The sequence below is a fragment of the Chanodichthys erythropterus genome, chromosome 15 (assembly GCF_024489055.1).
Source record: "Chanodichthys erythropterus isolate Z2021 chromosome 15, ASM2448905v1, whole genome shotgun sequence".
Taxonomy (NCBI): Eukaryota; Metazoa; Chordata; class Actinopteri; order Cypriniformes; family Xenocyprididae; genus Chanodichthys; species Chanodichthys erythropterus.
This window is the reverse complement of record NC_090235.1, coordinates 6,709,254-6,729,430: the sequence shown is the minus strand read 5'-3', so window position 1 is coordinate 6,729,430 and position 20,177 is coordinate 6,709,254. Positions and strand designations below refer to the sequence as shown.

Sequence of the window (20,177 nt, the reverse complement as noted above, 5' to 3'; positions counted from 1 at the left end):
TTTGAAAATAATAGCTGTATTAATATCCTACTCCATTCCGTTGGTTTTGGTGTTTCAAACACAGTTGGAAACAGTTGGAAAACAGTTGGTGTTTCAATTCCAGTCTCTGAATTACCAAGGACAGAAAAGCTTTTATTGGTCCACAAATAACAAAAGTAGCTAGTCTAGAGCTAGCCTACTCCCCATTGAAATGCCCACAGTGTAGGGGGAAAACGAAACCGAAACTATACCAGAGCATCGAGAGGAAAATGCTATTTTGAAGGAATCTAGCATGGGCTATAGCTCGCCTTCGATAAAGACACAATTCATTCCTTTATTATTTGTGCTTAGAAATAAATAAACGGGATAGAGTTCAAGATGTATCATGCTAAAGCGCTGCTCGTGGACCTGGCGATAAGCTGTGTGCTTCATTACAGCACACGTGCATTATTAAAGAATAACAGCAGTTTATTTCTCTTGACTCAGCTCTGGTTCGTGGCTGGTGTGAAGTGGGTAAGTCTCAGGTGTTTTCTGTTCAGCAGCTGGAAAGATGCGTCCGTGCGGCGCTGCGTGGCGGTGACATGCTTGATGTGTCCGGTTTATGAAAGCGGACTGACTCTCCTCATGAACACTAAGCTGGAGTACTGGAGCGGGTGTTTGTCTTGCCCTGGAAAAACTATTACTTCTACAGCTGCAACACTTATAGCGTGTTTGTTCTGGGAAGTAAGTTTTCCCGACACAAAATGGAAAGCGGATAGTCCAGAATGTGCGGAGACGAAACAGAGAAACCGGGCGCTCTTCATGCGAGTGGTCCGTTATTCCAAACCCGACGCCCCCTTACTGAGCGGAGCGTTTGTGTTTCTTGCTCTTGCTGTCATATGTAAGTTAAAGGAGTCTTTGTAAACAGACCGTTCAAATGAAGCACAATACTGTAAATGCTTTTCTTCTTTTTGTGTTTTAAAGGTGACATGTGCATTCCATATTACACGGGAAAGGTCATAGACATCCTGGGAGAACATTACCAACCAAACAGCTTCATGTCAGCAATCTTTCTCATGGGTCTCCTCTCACTGGGCAGGTACTGAATGTTATGTAAAAATAACCTGTTATCACAGTTTATGTTTGTGTCAATAGGATTGTGTCAAAAACATACATGTGAAAAAAAAGGTCACCATGATTTTGCCAAGTAAGACATGTTCCTGGATCAACCTATTTTATTGATCCTGGAACAACATTCCTGTCCGAAAATTTTCTCTTAACCCTATTCCTACCCCTAAACCTAATCCTACCCATAACTTACGCCTAAAATCAGAGGGGAAAGATATGTGAATAATATCAATGTAGAAGCACCTATCCCTGGTTGCAAGCCTAAAATTGACATAAATGGTAAACTTGTCCCTCAAATCTGATTGGTTGATTGGAATGTTGATCCAGGAACATGTCTTGGTGAAATCACATTCACCATGAAAAAATATTAACATGTAGGCTATATATTGTATATAATAATCTTTTAAATATTGTCCTCCTCTATAGCTCTTTGTCCTCTGGGTTGCGAGGAGGTCTCTTCATGTGCACTCTGTCCAGACTGAACAAGAGAGTTCGTCTTATGCTCTTTAGTTCTTTGGTCAATCAGGAGATAGGATTTTTTGAGGATAAAAAGACAGGTAGGACTAATTAGTGCTTAAGAAGTAAAGATTTTATGCATGTGCTGATTACAAATTTGAATGCTTTGTGTTCGATTATTATCTCAAACTGTTTTTATCTGTTGTCAGGGGACTTGACATCACGTCTGTCTGTTGACACCAAGCTAATGAGCCAATCAGTGGCAATGAACGTGAACATCCTCCTGCGCAGTATAATCAAGAGTGTTGGCATCTTGTATCTGATGGTCAGCCTGTCCTGGAAACTCACGCTGGTCACTTTCATCGAAGCCCCACTGATTGCCATCACTCAAAAGATTTACAACACACACTATGAGGTCAGATGAACAGAATAGGGTATTTAAATACAGCAATGTAGCTCAGAGGTGTTATTTTAAAGCACACCACAAATGTAAGATCAAGATTTAGGCATCTCCTTATGACCTTTGACCTCTTTTTCATCAAGCCTTGCTCTGTTAAAGGTGCCTTAGATTCAAAAATTGAATTTACCTCGGCATAGTTGAATAACAAGAGTTCAGTACATGGAAATGACATACAGTGAGTCTCAAACTCCATTGTTTCCTCCTTCCAGTGGCGGTTCTACATTGAAATACACCCTGGGCGAGACCCCTTTCGAGCCTTTTCTTGGTGTGGATCCCCCGTCCCCGTTTTTTTTTTTTTTATCTGCTCGTGCTGCCGCCCCCAATGTGTTACGAAAAAATTACGCCCCGGGCAGCTGCCCGGTTCGCCCGTGCCTAAAACCGCTACTGCCTCCTTCTTATATAAATCTAATTTGTTTAAACGACCTCCGAAGAACAGGCGAATCTCAACATAACACCGACTGTTACGTAACAGTCGGGGTGTACGAACCCAATATTTGCATATGCCAGCCCATGTTCCCAACATTATGAAAGGCATTAGACAAGGGCAGCCAGTAACGTCTGGATCTGTGCACAGCTGAATCATCAGACTAGGTAAGCAAGCAAGAACAATAGCGAAAAATGGCAGATGGAGCAATAATAACTGACATGATCCATGATTACATGATATTTTTAGTGATATTTGAAAATTGTCTTTATAAATGTTTCGTTAGCATGTTGCTAATGTACTGTTAAATGTGGTTAAAGTTACCATCGTTTCTTACTGTATTCACGGAGACAAGAGTCGTCGCTATTTTCATTTTTAAACATGTGCAGTCTGTATAATTCATAAACACAACTTCATTCTTTATAAATCTCTCCAACAGTGTAGCATTAGCCGTTAGCCACGGAGCACAGCCTCAAACTCATTCAGAATCAAATGTAAACATCCAAATAAATACTCTACTTACGCGATTAGACATGTTGCATGATGAACACTTTGTAAAGATCCATTTTGAGGGTTATATTAGCTGTGTCAACTTTGTTTATGCTGTTTAAGGCAAGCACAAGCTCCGTGGGCGGAGAGCACGAGATTTAAAGGGGCCGCTCTGCATAAATCGGCGCGTTTATAATGATGCCCCAAAATAGGCAGTTAAAAAAAAAAAAAACTATGGAGTATTTTGAGCTGAAACTTCACAGACACATTCAGGGGACACCTAAGACTTATATTACATCTTTTGAAAACATGTTCTTGGGCACCTTTAAAGGGATAGTTCACCCAAAAATGAAAACTTCTACTGTAACAGTAAATAAAACCTGCTTAGACAAATCCAAATTAAACCCTGCGGCTTGTGACGACACATTGATGGCCTAAGACACGAAACGAGCGGTTTGTGTGAGAAAACGAACATTATTTATATCATTTTTACCTCTAATACACCACTATGTCCAACTTCGTTCAGCATCCTGTTAGTGAGGTCAAAAAACCCGCTCTACTGACGGAAGTGATGTCTCGCCCATATACTTCAATGAGCGCGAGACAAAAATTATATATCATAAAAAATGATATAAATACTGTTCGGTTTCTTGCACAAACCGATCGTTTCGTGTCTTAGGACATCAATGTGCCGTCACGAGCCGCAGGGTTTAATTAGGATTTGTCTATGGAAGTTTTTTCGACTCTTATTGTTCAAGTTCCCAATCACTCCTATTATTTGACTGACAGACGGCAGCGGTTGCAGTTAAAAATCATAATTTGCGTTCGACTGAAGAAAAAAAGACACCTACATCTTGGATGCCCTGGGGCTAAGCAGATAAACATCAAATTTTCATTTTTGGGTGAACTATCCCTTTAACATAACGTGGACCCTTCAAGAATAACTTAATTTTAAATAATGCTTCCCCTGTATCTCTTTTAATTTTTGAATGATTTTTCTTTTAAACATTTACACTGAACCAAAAACCATCTTGTTGTGCAGCAATTATCAAAAGAAGTTCAGGACTCGGTGGCCAGAGCCAATGAGACAGCAGGAGAAGCGGTTGCCGGGGTGAGGACTGTACGCAGTTTCCGCATGGAATCCAGTGAGGCCTGTCGTTATGACGACCGTTTGACTGACACTCACAACCTGAAGACTCGAAGAGACACAGTGAGGGCCGTCTACCTATTAGTGCGAAGGGTGGGTTTTGCATAGGTTTAAAATATATTGTACAATTTTAATACATACTGCAGTAGTGCACATAGTAAACATAGTGTACAACACAATAGGCAGCATATATTGAATTGAAATATATCTTTAGAATATATATACATTAATTTAAATATATAGGTATAAGAGTGGAAAAGTAAAATATTAGCTATAAACATTGCTTAATTTCTTTGTATCATCAGACTGAGCATGTCATATGTAATTTGTTTTAATTCAACTGTACTATATTTATTCCTACAGCTGATGTCATTAGGAATGCAAGTTCTGATGCTGTACTACGGTCGCCAACTCATCAAATCAGGACACATGAGTACAGGCAAACTTGTGTCCTTCATCCTCTACCAGGGTGACCTGGGAACATACATCAGGGTTTGGATTCATTTTATTTTCATATTTTCATATTATTCTCAAGTAGTTTTCTCAGAGGCAGTGAGAGAAATTTGGGTTTCACAGATGAACTTAATTAAAAATGCTTAATGTTTTGGTAATTTGGTTATAATTCCTACTGAATTGGGCATTTTTCTTACAATTTTAGTAAAAAATTATGAAGTAAAATACCTGCTGTCTTAAGATAAATCAGGCAGGATTGCTCTGAGAAAAATCTTAAACCTGTGATTATCTCTATCTGTTTTTCCTTAGACACTTGTCTACATGTATTCAGACATGCTAAACTCTGTGGGTGCAGCTGCTAAAGTTTTTGAGTACCTGGACAGAAAGCCACTTGTAGACATGGATGGAAGTCTTCACCCTGAAACCCTGGCTGGCCAAGTCTACTTCAAAAACCTCACTTTCTTTTACCCAACTCGACCTGATCAGCCAGCCCTCAAGGTACAGCGCACTCAGAATGTGCAGTGTATGCAACTTAACTCAGCTGAAATATCACTTAATAAAGGGAGAGTTTACCCAAAAATGAAATTTCTGTCATTAAAAGTGGGATCAGTAGATTTTGAAAAACGCTGTTGGACATTGTTGATATTTGAAATCAACCCCTCTCTTCACTGCTCCGCCTCCAAAACTCACTCCAATCCTAACCACCCTGCTTCTTTTGAGCTCTTTTGTATTGTGTCCCATCTCTCGTTCGTTGTTTTTTCTTATTTTCAAATCTCCCTCTTGCTTGTTCTCTCTCCTAGACCATTATACGCCCCTAATGCTGATTGGTTAGACTTTGTTGTTGGTGTTGGCCCGACTAACTTTCAAACAGTGTTTTTGAAATTTTGATTGAAATTCACCTTTTGCCTTTTTTGTCCCTCATAGAAAGCAACATAATTGCCATCATTAAAGGTCCTGAAAAGTAGTAAAGACATTGTTAAAATAGAGTACCTCAGGAATAATGTGTTTTTGTTGGCAAAACCCGGAAGCGAGTTAGCATTTTAGGACTTCGGTTCCATCGCTATAAAGTCTATGGGTTTTTTGAATGGGTTTTTGCTAAACCCCCTGAAATAAGGTCTGTGGTTAACAAAGCCTCTAAATATTTTCATGTTTTGATCTATGACATAAAACACACCAGTTATTACCCCCATGTGATTTTTTAAAACCTTTATTGTGTCTTAAAAACAGCTGTTGCTAACAAGTTGCTAAAAGGGACTACTTCCTTTGGTGGGGACATAAGATGTCATCATGACAAACAGGACATTTGGACAGCATTTCTCATGGAAAAGTGGATAAGTATTCATACACAGCGCAGATCATAACCAGCGAACATGTTTTTAAATAAAGTTGTTTTTTAAATAAAGTTTGAGGGAGCTTGGTGGTGATGACGTTGATCCGCGACCATGGTGTGCTGTAGTCCGTTTATAGCCTACTGTTAGCTTTTTACATCTGACGACTTTTTTTAGGCTTGAAAATGTATAAATGTTGTGTTAACTTGTAAAGATTATCTTGATAGACAAAACGTGTAAGTGTCATAACCCTTATTTTTTGCGATTTTCCAAAAGTCTATGGGAAAAATGCATAGGCTTTCGATCGAGGGAATCCGTGCGCTGCTAATTTCCATGTTGGCCTACAAAAACACCTCATCCCTGAGGTACTCTATAGTTAACATGTCTACAGTTGTTCAACCTTAATATCATGAAGCAATGAAAATACGGTTTGTGCACAAAACAAAACAAAAATACCAACTTTATTTAACAAATTAGTCTCTCCCTGTCATTCTCCTTCACTGTTTACATTCAGCGCTTCCAGATTCTGCGTCAGAACACCGGCTCGGTATTGGCTGATGATGTTCACATGAGCAGCCCGAAGCATGCGTGTGATGCTGACACTGGAGCCGGCCAATACTGAGCTGGCATTCGTATGTAAATATGGAAGCGCTGAACGTGAGCAGCGTAGGATAATGACGGGAGAGATGAAATTGTTGAATAAAGTTATTTTTATTTTTTGTGCACAAAATTATTTTTGTCGCTTCATAATAATAATAATTTATTTTATAATTTATTATTATATAATAATTTTATTTATATAGCGCCTTTCCAGAGCTCAAGGTCACTTTACATTACAGTTACAGTTGAACTTGGAAGCAATAACCAGAGAAGACAATCAGCAGCAAATTACAAATTAGAATAAAGCGCAGTGAAAAACAGGACAAAATGCAACAACAACAACAACAACAAAACAGAAGTAAGAAATAACTTACAACTGATAACATAAATACAGCAGCTCATCTCATTAATGTTGTTCTCTTCATGTAAGCAAAGTTTCTTGTGATTTGAGTGGGTAGAGCTGGTTTACAGGTATATTTAAATGTCACCAGCATATAAATGATAATTAAAAACCATGATGGTATAAGATTTGATGCAGTGGTAAAATGTAAATAATGAATAGTAATGATTCTTGATGTCTTCATAACATTAAGGTTGAACCACTGTAGTCACGTTGTCTATTTTAACAATGTCTTTACTACTTTTCTGGACCTTGAATGATGGTAATTATGTTGCTTTCTATGGGCGATAAAAAAAGCCTATTGGATTTCATCAAAATATCTTAATTTGTGTTCTGAAGATGAACAAAGGTCTTACAGGTTTGGAACGATATTAGGGTGAGTACTTAAGGACAGAAATTTCTAACCCCTTAAATATATTGTAAACAATATCCAAAATTTTAGCTTAGTTAAGTTGTATATTTGTTTATAAATATATTTACTGCCAATAGATAGACACAATATGTGAGCGTGCATGTTATGTTGATTTGCTGCATGAATAAGCATACATAAGATCTAGACAGGTGGAGCTGGAGGAGATGGAGGGTTTCAGAGGAACTCTGATAGCCCGCTGCAGAACCAGCTTACGATCACTGAACCAGATTATTCAAATGTTGCACAAGCTACACTCAAAAAAATGAATTGTTGGATTTACTTTAAAAATAAGTGTCAAGTGGTTCCACGCAACAATATTGAGTAATTTGTACAAAAAACTATTTAGTTGAATGAACAAAAGAATTCAAGTAAAGCTGACAAAATTTCTTTGAGTAAATACAAATCATTTGAATGTCACTGTTACATAATATTTATATGTGCAGTTTACTTAATAATGTTATGTTGATTTTTTGAATAATCATTTAAATAAAAAGGATACAACATATCAGAATGCAGCCCCTCACCCCAAAATGCACTCAAAAAATAACTAATTGAACAAACTCAATTGAATTGAGAGCAGGAGTTTCATCCTATAAACATGCGAATGTGAGCGCGCACAGCCTAAACACAGGCGACACTCTTTTGCATGATGGTAACCACAAAAATCAAAAACTACTCTAAATGTCCAACATAACTGAACATTAAACACTAACATAAACTAACAACATCTTTCCCTTTACTGAAAAACACATAAAATAACACTTTAATCCCTAAATTTACTCTCCTAATGCAGTCCCTTGCAAAGCATGCTGGGAACGGCTCCACTGCACAGTTAGTTATGTCAACAATAATGTGTGCGTTTCACACAGCAATGTTAAGTTGACTGAACAAACACTTACTAAGTAAAGCTGACAATACTCAATTTTAGTAGAAACAACGCAGTTAAATTACGTTCATGTAGTACATGAGTTTTTTAAGTAATGTGAACAAGGGTGGTTTGAGTGAAACTAACAACAGTGAAAGTTCATTTTTTTGAGTGTAGCTCATTGGCTGCAGAATCAGCAGAGGCCATGTGCCATCTTGTGCCATGTAGAAAATTATGTGATCGCATGTTCATTGATTTCAGAACTTCTCTCTGGAGTTGAAGCCGGGTCAGATGACGGCTCTGGTGGGAATGTCAGGTGGGGGGAAGAGCACCTGTGTGAGTCTGCTGGAGAGATTCTACCAGCCTCAGCAGGGACAGATTCTGTTAGATGGACAACCACTGCAGAACTACCAGCACAAATATTTACACCAAAAGGTAATAGTCAAAGACCTTGACTTACGTAAGATTTTCATGTATAAAGAGTAAACATAGTATTTATTCCTATGCATACTGTATGAATAAAGCATAAATAAAAAGCAGAAAAAATAGCATTATAAACTAACAAAATATTGTAAAACATACACACAAACAACTCAAACTGCATCAAAAGCAATGGGGAAAAAGCTAGATTAAAAAAAATGGCCAGTGAGGAAGAGGACCTGACATGAAACGGAAGGTCCTTCCACAGCTGCAAACGCTTGGTCACCCTGGTTATAAATGAGAATGGGGACTGGAAATAACTATGGTTGATTGTTAATCAAAATGTTCTTGCCTGTCTGTGTCATAGGTGGCCATGGTAGGTCAGGACCCTGTGCTTTTTTCTGGCTCCATCAGGGACAACATATGTTACGGTTTGACTGATTGTGATCAGAAAAAAGTGGAAGATGCAGCCAAAGAAGCCAATGCCCATGACTTCATCAGTAGACTAGAAAAATCATATGACTCAGGTACCCATGAAGAATCATCCTTGGCCCACTGATGTCTGTAAATTATATACAATACTTATATTTTGGTATATTATGACAGGTAATTTCAGTGAATATGACCTCTTAATGAGTATGTGTATGTAACATGGTTTATTTGCATGATGTACATTAGATGTTGGAGAGCGTGGATGTCTTCTCTCTGGTGGTCAGAAGCAGCGCATTGCTATTGCCAGAGCTCTGATCAGACAACCTCAGATCCTCATATTGGATGAAGTCACCAGCAGCCTGGACACTGAGAGTGAACGCATGGTACATGACACTTCTTCTCCATTGAATTCTTAAAGTATGCTGCTTTACTAAATAAGAAGCTCATTGAAACTAATAGTACCTTGTGTACAGTGTTCGGATTCTGCTGTATCTCTTCAGATGTTCATTTTCATCTACTTTTGTTCATGCCTGCATCACTTTATTCCATTAATAGGTTCAAGATGCTCTGGCTCGCCACCCTTACCAGACCTTGCTGGTGATCGCTCATAGGCTGAAAACAATTGAAAGGGCAGACCAGATCATTGTGATTGACAAAGGAGAGGTTATGGAGCAAGGGACACACCAGGAACTGATGGAGAAGAAAGGCAATTACTATAAACTGAGAGAGAGGCTCTTCAATGAGGAAAAAGAAGCCGATAAGGAAGAGGTCAAACAAGAATGATTTTCTTATAGGCATTTTCCAAGAATGCATTACTATTTATAATAATAGGTAGCATATTCATAATGAAACAGAATTTGTTACCTTTTAAATAGCACTGTATTCAAATACACTTTATTTTGTTTTTGAGGGTTAACCATTTGTATGTTTTCCACTTTGTGAATGACCTGTGAATAATCCAGAAGTTAAAAGCACTCACTCACTTGAAGTGAATTGTGAATCAAGAAAAAGCAGTAATATACAAAACAGCAATCGGTGCCAAAGTAGATTTATGTGTATCATGTCAATATAAGCAATATATTGTTCTTATATGAATACACACTTATATTTTTATTTTCATGTCCCACTCTTTCATTCTGATGTTCTTTCCTTAAATCTATTATTGCAATTATCTGCTTGTTATCACAAGGTGCAACAAAGGTAATAAAATAATAAAGATGAACATTGCACAAGGAAAAAAGAGAGAATATTTTATTGATAAACAATACACAAGAATCAAACAAAGTTTTCACACTTTCACTGCCTTGGATGGCTCATTTGTATCTGGATCATAGAATGTAGGAAGCTGGTTTCCCAGAATACATTTCTCTTCCACGCCTTCACTGTCAATAGTGACGAGGTAAGCCACACCTCCACTGGAACCATCTCGGTTCATTGCCAGTGACAGACCTTGAAGCACAAAGCACATTGTGAATTAGAACAGATTCACATTTTAAGTATGCCTATTGGAAATCATTTTAAGACAAATATTAATGTTATTCTACATAACATACTGTATTTAGTTTGTGATTATTTTGCAACACCAGTTCAGTATTTTAAGTAAAATTACTTGAAATATGATTGAAAACATAAGGGCCATAGACCATGAGCTAAAGACTATCAGTGATCTTTATAAACTGGAAAAGATGCATGACCATAAAGTGCAACTACACAAAGCCTAAATGTTTTATATGCAACGCACTGTTGATCACAAACTCCTGGCTCTCCTGTCTGGTCATGCCTGCTCTGTATTCCGCATCCACAAAGCCATAGATGTAGAAACTTCCAGAGCCACCCACTGCAAATGGCTGTCTGCTTAATAACCCATTAAGGGTTGCATAGACCTGAAAAGGTAGACGAGAACCAGAGAAAAGAATACCAATATGCACAAAATGATACAGTATATCATATAAAATGCAAATGATCTGAAATGATTCTTTTTCAATGTGTCTTATTTTATCTAAACACTGCATTTTCTCCACATAAATTTTGATGTCTTCATGAAGGATTAATACAATAACTATACACACAAACTCATCCTTTTGCACACTTTAGTCACAGATACCTGTCCACCCGCCCTCTTGTCCCATCCAGCAACAATGAGATGAGCTGATAGTTCCTCTTTATACTTGTAAGAAATGTTCTTCACCAGTGTAGCTGCTGAACACACCAATGGATCCTCATCCACCTCAATACTATCCACAAAAAAAGATGGTGCAAACTTTAAAGCCATCCATTCTATTTATTTCTTTTTTTAACTTCAATTACTTAGTGTTGTAAAATGCATTTTATAAAATGGATGTAAAATGTATCCTTGATTCTGATTGTTTGAGCTGTGTCATGCCTAACAATGGCCCATAGCTGTTCTTAATTATCTGCAAACCAGGGCTTCTTGGGGCTTATTGCTTCAATTAATATGAGATATTATACTGATAGCACTGGTACACTTTACTGTTTGTATTACTCTGCTTTTATGTACACAACAGTCAGGACTACAGTATGTGAGTGGTGTGGAGTGGAAACTTAGATTTTGGAGCTGATTGTTTGGAGCTTTTTCTCTTACCAGTGAGCAGGGAGTGAAAACCCAAAGTGGATCCAGAATGCTTTGAGCAAAGATGACATAATGTTGTCACACTATTCCACTCACATGCTCTGGTCCAGGATTTGTAAAATTTTGGATTTCATGTGAATTTTTTTTGCCGATCGGATATGCACAAAAAGTCAGATTTGGACTGACAGTCTGAACAAGGCTAATGGGACAATTCACCAAAAATAAAAATTCTGTCGTCAATTACTCATTCTTTTATTCATATATAAACATTGATAAGCACATGTACATAGAGCACGGTCAACCACTTGCTTGATGTGCGAGAACTAAACCTCATTGGTTCTTGAGGAAGCTCAAAGTATTAGTGTGACACAAGAATGAACCTCATTGGTTCTTGATCATCAAGCAAGATTAAACCTCCATTTACCAAATTTGAGTGCTCTATGTACGTTCACTGATCAATGGCTTCTTTCTGAACTACTTTCAGTGGTGGACAAAAAACACAAACCACCAGGCCAAAGTTTGTTTGAAATGTAAGTTACTCGATATTAACCTCTTGATATATTCTGAACAACAGCAACCCTCTCTGTGTGGTATTGATTAAATGTATCAAAATACCTGTGAACATCTAATTGGTAGTTGACTATCTCAGCAATGGTTTGAGCATCAGCGGCTGATCCAGACAGAGCACAGTAGATCTTGTCATGGAGGGGGGAAAGCTTGTTCATCACCCGATTCACCACAGAGGCCCTGATTACAAAACATGGCAAAATGTCTGGTTTTCAACACTGTTTTCAAAAAAAGCTTTTACTACAAAGAAAATGTTGATTAGGCAAACAGAATAAAAGTATTTGTAATAAAAGCAATAGTTACTTCTCCATATTTCATCCAGTATAGCTAATGATTGTGTTAAAGGATTAGTCCACTTTTAAATACATTTTTCCTGATAATTTACTCACCCCCATGTCATCCAAGATGTTCATGTTCTTCTTTCTTCAGTCAAAAACAAATTAAGGTTTTTGATTAAAACATTCCAGGATTATTCTGCTTATAGTGGACTTCAATGGCTTCCAGATGGTTGAAGGTGAAAATTACAGTTTCAGTGTAGCTTCAAAGGGTTTTAAACAGTACCAGCTGAGGAATAAGGGTCTTATCTAGCGAAACAATCGGTCATTTTCGAAAAAAAACATAACTGTATATGCTTTATAAACACAAATTATTGCCTTGCACGTGCTTCCGCTTTATTCTTCAAAAAGCTTACGGCGTACGTTCGACGCCTTCCCTATTCTGCTTACGGAAAAAACTGAAACTGCCGCTGCGTTCGTTTCGTAAGTTGAATAGGAAAGGCGTAGGACATACAGCGTAAGCTTTTTGAAGAATGTGCAAGGCCCATAATTTGTGTTTATAAAGCATATACAGTTGTGTATTTTTTTTCCAAAATGACCAATCGTTTCGCTAGATAAGACCCTTATTCCTCGTCTGGTATCGTTTAAAGCCCTTTGAAGCTGCACTGAAACTGTAATTTTGACCTTCAACCATCTGGTGCCCATTGAAGTCTACTATAAGGAGAATAATCCTGGAATGTTTTCATCAAAAACTTAATTTCTTTTCGACTGATGAAAGAAAGACATGAACATCTTGGATGACATGAGGGTGAGTAAATTATCAGGAAAATTTTATTTGAAAGTGAACTAATCCTTTAAATGCTTCTGTTCATACAAAAGGCTAAATATAAAGGGGAGACCAGGGAATGTTTAAAAAAAATGACACAAATGCTTGTTTGTTTGTTTTTTCTACTTCTAAACTGTTTAGTGGTTCTAAATATGAATAATTTTTCTGAATTCTGACATTCTATTATCATATCATACTGCGTTCAGGGTAAACACTGGAATCTTTGTGAACTTGCACAATGCTGTTTGAGCTACAGGAGAAGCCTGAGTTGTGTTTTTCCCCTTGGCAATGAATGTACGCTAGCTTGTAGCCGAGACAGATTTTGGCGACAAACAAACAAGCAAACAAAAAAACAAACGAAAAAGTTCTTATTGATAAGCACACTCCCGTAGCCGTGAGCTACTCACCCTGCAGAAACTCTTGAATCCGAACCCACTACCACGCCACCGTCGAACTCAACGGCAATAATGGTGGTCTGGAATGACAAGATCATAAGATTAAGACTGAATTCAGATAACGTATATTCCATAAAAGCATTACACTGAAGGGGGGAAAAATCATTCGTGGTGTTTAGTTCGTCGTGAAATGAGAAAAAAAGGAAGGCACAAACTTACTCCCATTTTGAGACCGCTCGAGCTGTCATGTTCGCTGACATTCTGCATCTTTAACAGTGTTTTACGACAAAATACAATGTTCGATAAAAATGTTACAGTATTTACGTGTTTTAATGAAGATAATCTAACGTGTTTTAAGATCAGTAGCCTAGGCTATATGTTCTTTCGCTTTCGAATTGCCGATGACGCGCCGCGACTGACTGACTGCCGTATAGCCTAGTTGTGCAGAATAGTGCTTACTGTATCTGAACAGCGTCCTCATGTCACCTGTACAGAAGGAGAGAGGGGGTCAGGAAGAGAAGTAACAGATTCAGCAAAAATACTCCTATATTACTCGATAGCATATCCACTGTTATGGCCAAATCCATAATCTAAAAGGGAACTTCTGAACATTTGAATATCAAAAGGCTGTATCATTCTGTCAAATATGAATACATTTTTAGCAGTTTAATAAAAGATAATACTTTTTCAACCAGAAAAAAATCCTGAATGGACAAAATAATTTTATGTGTGTATGTGTAGGCTACCTGATAAACCCAATGTTGTGACCAAATGTCCCCAACAAAGATATTAATAATACTACCAGTAGGCCTCAAATTTGACATTGTGGGGACATTTATTTGGTCCCCATGAGGAAAACAGCTTCCAAATCATACGAAGTAATGTTTTCTGAACATGTAAAAATACTGAAAGTTTTCTGTTATTTGTAGGTTTTGTGCAAACAGTTTGTACAGTATAAAAATCATTATGTCTGTGGAATATCCCCATAATGACAGGAATACCAGTGTTTCTGTGAGTGTGTGAGTGTGTTTATGTGTTGACAGCCTACATAAGCATGAAAGGGTTAGTTCAGCCAAAAATGAAAATATTATTATTAATCACCCTCATGCCGTTCTACACCCGTAAGACCTTCGTTCATCTTCAGAACACAAAATAAGATATTTTTGATGAAATCTGATGGCTCAGTGAGGCCACTATTGCCAGCATGTCACCGAACCTCTCAAGATTTATAAAGGTACTAAAAACATATTTAAAACAGTTCATGTGAGCACAGTGGTTCTACTTTAATATTATAAAGTATTCTCGTCGCTTTTCGCCAAAAAAACTAAATAATGACTTTTCAACAATATCTAATGATGGCTGATTTCAAAACACTGCTTCAATGCTTTATGAATATTAATATTAATATTAAGGTAGAACCACTGTACTCATGTTACACACAGAAGGGGACGGAGACACCGGTATCGTTAAGATATACGTTTATTGAACAACCACAGATGGCAGGCAGAGTGCAGGTGAGGGAAAGTTCATGACTGAAGATGATACTGGATCTGATACTTGTCTTTATTTTTCCCAGGGATCGTGGATGCAGGCAGACATGGAACAGACGAGACACAATGACACTCACAGGAGATGAGGAGACACTAGGAATCACAGAGAACGCTGGAGACAGGTAGTCGTTAGCAGAGTCCTTGAGCTAAGAATAACAGTTAGGTGTGCGTTAACGAGACCGGACATGAATGTGTGCTCTGAAGTGTCTTTTATGCTGCTGTGGTGATTGGTGCTGATGAGTGTCAGGTGTGGCTTGTTAATACTCATGCGAGGGAGTGCTTTGTGATTGTGTGTGTGTAGAGCCTGGCGTGTCTATGATAACTCACATGAACTGTTATAAATATGTTTTGAGTACCTTTATGGATCTTGAGAGGTTCGGTGACATTGCTGGCAATAGTGGCCTCACTGAGCCATCAGATTTCATCAAAAATATCTTAATTTGTGTTCTGAAGATTAACGAAGGTCTTAAAGGCATGGAATGACATGAGGATGAGTAATAAATTACATTATTTTCATTTTTGGGTGAACTAACCCTTTAAACGTTGGGCATGTCTGAGACATTTGGTAGGATCTTTTTAGTTTCACATAGAACCCCAGAGAAAATTAGCATTCCTCATATAGGCCTGTGGATTAATAAGAACAGTTTGCACTCTTTAAAAAAAAAAAAAAAATCTAAATTGTAAATAAAACAATGATTATTGGAATATTTTTTACAGGAATATACTATTTCAGTCTTTTTACTTCAAATTTCATGTTTAATTCAACATGTTACTTGCTCTTTCTTTATGATTAATTTGTGAAATTTACTAGCAGATTTAAAAAAAAATCTACAACAACTTGTTTTCAGTGTAGTATATAATGATAGCCTAAAATAATAATTATTATAGGGATGTAACAATGTTTACTAATACATACTATTTAAATTTAAAAGTTAAAAAATGACATCACAAATGTAAGGTTGAATGAATCAGTGATATATACATACCATCTTCCCAAAGAAACCCACTATAATTATAATTATACATTAATTTTTACTAGTTGTAACAGTTTTTAAGCTATACAGACAATACAGAAATACAGATAAACCACAAAAATTACTTGGAATCAGAACTTTTATTGCATGTTCATCATTAGCTTTGTCAAACATCACCGATCCTATGGATATGGATAACAGCAGTTTATTTATCATTAAATTTTGGCAACTTGTCTCCTGGGATGACAACATGCTCAACACCTTTTTCAGAAATGACAGCCAAGTGGGCAACACCCCCACTTACATTGTCTCTTCCCATAGCCAGAGCCAGTGCTGCAAAAAGTAATACATTTTTTCAGTGAATGAAAAACATTTCAGTCTGTTCCTCAAACCAAAGTATTGTATTGCACTTGTTTAAAAGACTAGATTTGGAGACAGACAGTCAGCATATATTTTGATTATAAAATGCAGAAAAAATATGCCAAGTACTTTGACATGTACAAACCATTGGCAGCAAAGGTTTGACACTCGTCTCTGGTCATTCCTGGCTTGTACTTTGCATCTGCGTAACCGTATATGTATGTGCTTCCAGACCCGCCAATAGTGAAGTGCTGACTCACAAGCATCCCTCCCATAGAAACAGAGTACACCTAAAGAGAATGACAGTTAATGCATCATTAGAACTTGTTTTGTGCTGTGCAAGGGAAAGCACAACATTATACACCAATCCCAATTTTTGCAAACTTTGCAGTGCATGCACGCTATGGTGATGATACACGGGGCAACTTTTTGAGCAATGGTGCCGAGTGATGTTGCTTGGGCACTTTCCCATTGAGAATGGGCAACAAATTTCTGTCTGGATACTTAGATAGAAATTTGGTGCCCATTCTCAGTTGCCCGGCAGCATTGCTCAAAAAGTTGCCCTGTGTATCATCACTGTAAGTCATCGCAGAAAGTTGATGTTACGGTTTAACTGATGTTACGGCCCATGTTATGTTGTGACTTTACAAATGCTACAAATGCAGTCAATACAATACTGAAGCACACATAAAGATGAAACTATCAGCTTTTGCACCTGAGGCACACATTAACATGAGCCAAGATGCTACAGGACAAATTGCCAACAGTAAACTGATGCCCCATTCTATTTCTGACAGTCCAAGCGTTTCCGCTACTTCTGACACAAAGGACAAATAGACTTGGAATGGTCATTTTGTCACGTCCAGTGATGTGACAATGGTCAGCGTATCCAGTGCAGACATGGTGTGACGTCAACTTCAAATTTGCTTTGCAAACTTTCAATTCTGAACATCTTGGCAACATAATAATCTGTGTTCTTTCACCATGTTTAACAAACATTTGTCAAAAGCTTAACATGTATTGATGAGCTACTTTGCAATGCCCATCTGAATAGCCATCAACAACACAGGTAAGCTTTTTTTGTTAGATATTTGGGTTTTCTTTGCCTTTATATAGGTAGGACAGTAGGAAGGCCGACAGGAAATCATGGGAGACGAGAGATGGGAATTAGTTTACTGTTGGAGATTTGTCTCTTGTGTCGCGCCGAATCCAGTGTAGACAGAATCGCTGTTTATAGCAAAATAAATTTTAATGTTTTTAGTCACGTCATGCTGCTCTCTTCCTGTGTAAACAAGGTGTGAGGCAAGTTAACATGATCCCAGCCTTTTGTTATAATGAAAAAGATTTTTTTGAATGATTTGTACATCAATAACCTTTTATAGATTGTCATGTGAAATAGCTCATCAGTATGCGTCAATATTGTATTGATACACCGTATCAAGCATGACATTATAGGCATTTTTTTGTCATTACAGCTAATAAAATCTCTTATTTTTATCTTAACAATAATACAAACACCATGTAGGGTGAAGTTTAAATGGACATATTGCACAGGCAAATTTACAAATTTCTGGCCAGTTGTTCGCATCTGTCATAGAAGTCACAACTTAACACGGGCACTGTCATGAGCCAGGTTTGATCACTCGTGTTTTTTGGGTGTTTTTCCTCTCTATCATTGATTTCAGCTGTTTCCTGTTACCTCTGGCGTCCGCGCTCTCGTGCGCGCACCTGTTCTGTGTCTTCGCGCTGATTGCGCTGCCTACTTTTCCCTGTTCTTTGTTCTTGTCTGTGTCCGGGAATTGTTGTACGTGAGTGTGACATGCTCCTAGCTCTTGTGCTTGATGAAATTTGTGTGTTAGCAGCTATTATTCTGAGTCCCAGCCCCAGTCCAGAGCCCGACCTAATTTCCTGCTGTCCAGTTCAGCCGTACAGAACTACCTGTCTACTGACATGGCTGCTTCCATCTGCCAGCCAGAACCATCTCCATCGGTGTACACTTCACTACAGTAGGACAACTGTTGAGGATCTGTGACTCGGGAAGCTTCTGATTATTCCTTTGTTTCTCCAGCTGCAGCGTGTTTGCTACATAGCGCCTGGCAGTCTGTTTTTGTTTGTATATTGGGACTACAATAAACTTTGTGAACTACTTTTGCCTCTGGGTCCATAGGGTCACCTGACAGGCACCAGTTAAACTGGTATCCGAATTGGTTTAACTATATACATGGTTTGTATCCTCAATACAAAGATTCATGTTCTGCTAATAGGCCTATCACTCTTTCTGATGGAACAAAATTTCTTGACCCCTTTTCTCTACTGTCCTGTCAGTGAGGATGTGACCCAATCAAATGGCCGAGACATAACATTTTAGCATAGGACACTCATAAGAAAGGAAGTGAAGAGAACCACAGCTCAACTAAGAGTAATGTTCTACCTGTGGCCCTTTTTTCTTGTCCCAGCCTGCAGTGATGAAACCAGCTGAGAGATCCTCTCTGTGCTGATAGCACAGCTCCTGCATAATAGAGGCTGCTGCCATTACCAAAGGAGGGTCATCCATCTGAATACTAGATGTCCAGGAGGAAAAGAAAAAGATGTCTGTTTGACTGGAGAAGAAGGCTATTTTCACTTTAGTCACTATTTATTATAGAAGACTAGGAGTGCCATTTTAAAATAAAATGAAGGAATCCATTATCAATTTATAGCTTAAAAAATGTAAAATAAATAAATAAATAAATTTGGAATCACCTGTGGAATGCGAGCTGGAATTTGGCTGCACGTGTGATGGCTTGAGCATCCGCAAGGGATCCCGACATGCAGCAAAATATTCTGTCGTGAACTTGAACTAGTTTGTTTATTACCTTTGATGAAACATAAGACCTGGATACAAAACACAATATGCAGTTTAATTATTTATTTAGTTATTTTTTCAGTTCATTTATTCAGTGTTTAAATATCACATGCTCATACACATATCTTTTTTTTTTTTGGGTAACACTTTATTTTACAGTGTCATTGATATGTTACATGTAGTTACTATAGTAATAACTATAAATTATGCATAATTACATGCAACTAACCCTTAACCAAACCAAGCCCTAATCTTAACATTATAGAAAGTACATGAAGATACTTAATATTGCTCAGTTCTTTAATGTATAATTAAAGTGTAACAAAGACACCTTAAATAAAGTGTTTCCATTTTGTGTTTAATGTGCCTTTATGCTGTCATTGGAGAGGAATTGTGGGATACCTCGCCTAACTGGTAGATACTGCATCAACTTACCCACCCATGGAGGCTCGCGAGTCTGAGCCAATAATAACACCTCCAGCAAATTTCACCGCTAATATTGTAGTCTGTTAATGAAAATGCATTCATGATAAGATTTCTGCGCAAATCGATGTCAGTTATGAATCTTTGTCTTGCGCCATTAACATAGTGAAAATGAATGTCAGGAAAATGGTCTCACCCCAGTGCTGACTCCTTTCACATGACTGTCTGACGAATACGTCTCCATGTTTTTCAAAGCTCGTAGCTAACTCTATCCGAAAATGTATCCTAACTAATTTTCTAATCTTTGTTCGTTATCTTATTAAATCGGACAGAACCCCTTCTATTGAAATGCCCTTTTACCACAACGCGCACGACTCCGAAGCACCTCAAAGACCGGAAA

General features: G+C 37.8%; 3 protein-coding genes across 3 annotated transcripts; 1 reads left to right on the top strand and 2 right to left on the bottom strand.

Annotated features, from left to right (window-relative positions):
• The first annotated feature begins 268 nt into the window (after positions 1 to 268).
• On the top strand, positions 269 to 10,216 carry LOC137037728 (antigen peptide transporter 2-like). The gene is made up of 11 exons (XM_067411953.1): positions 269 to 859; positions 943 to 1,057; positions 1,513 to 1,643; positions 1,752 to 1,957; positions 3,958 to 4,155; positions 4,426 to 4,554; positions 4,825 to 5,013; positions 8,382 to 8,555; positions 8,908 to 9,067; positions 9,219 to 9,355; positions 9,528 to 10,216. Exons 1-11 carry the CDS (start codon positions 358 to 360, stop codon positions 9,753 to 9,755), a joined length of 2,169 nt encoding a protein of 722 aa, XP_067268054.1. The 5' UTR covers positions 269 to 357; the 3' UTR covers positions 9,756 to 10,216.
• Positions 10,217 to 10,236: 20 nt separating this feature from the next.
• psmb9a (proteasome 20S subunit beta 9a) lies at positions 10,237 to 14,099 on the bottom strand. The gene is made up of 6 exons (XM_067411959.1): positions 13,845 to 14,099; positions 13,638 to 13,705; positions 12,178 to 12,309; positions 11,077 to 11,206; positions 10,714 to 10,855; positions 10,237 to 10,421 (listed from the first exon to the last, which is right to left on the bottom strand). Exons 1-6 carry the CDS (start codon positions 13,890 to 13,892, stop codon positions 10,261 to 10,263), a joined length of 681 nt encoding a protein of 226 aa, XP_067268060.1. The 5' UTR covers positions 13,893 to 14,099; the 3' UTR covers positions 10,237 to 10,260.
• A 2,157-nt stretch (positions 14,100 to 16,256) lies between these two features.
• On the bottom strand, positions 16,257 to 20,169 carry psmb12 (proteasome 20S subunit beta 12). Its single transcript, XM_067411960.1, has 6 exons — positions 19,974 to 20,169; positions 19,790 to 19,860; positions 19,252 to 19,383; positions 18,941 to 19,070; positions 16,655 to 16,799; positions 16,257 to 16,482 (listed from the first exon to the last, which is right to left on the bottom strand). The coding sequence occupies exons 1-6, from the start codon at positions 20,019 to 20,021 to the stop codon at positions 16,355 to 16,357; spliced, it is 654 nt and encodes a 217-aa protein (XP_067268061.1). The 5' UTR covers positions 20,022 to 20,169; the 3' UTR covers positions 16,257 to 16,354.
• Between the last annotated feature and the right edge of the window lie 8 nt (positions 20,170 to 20,177).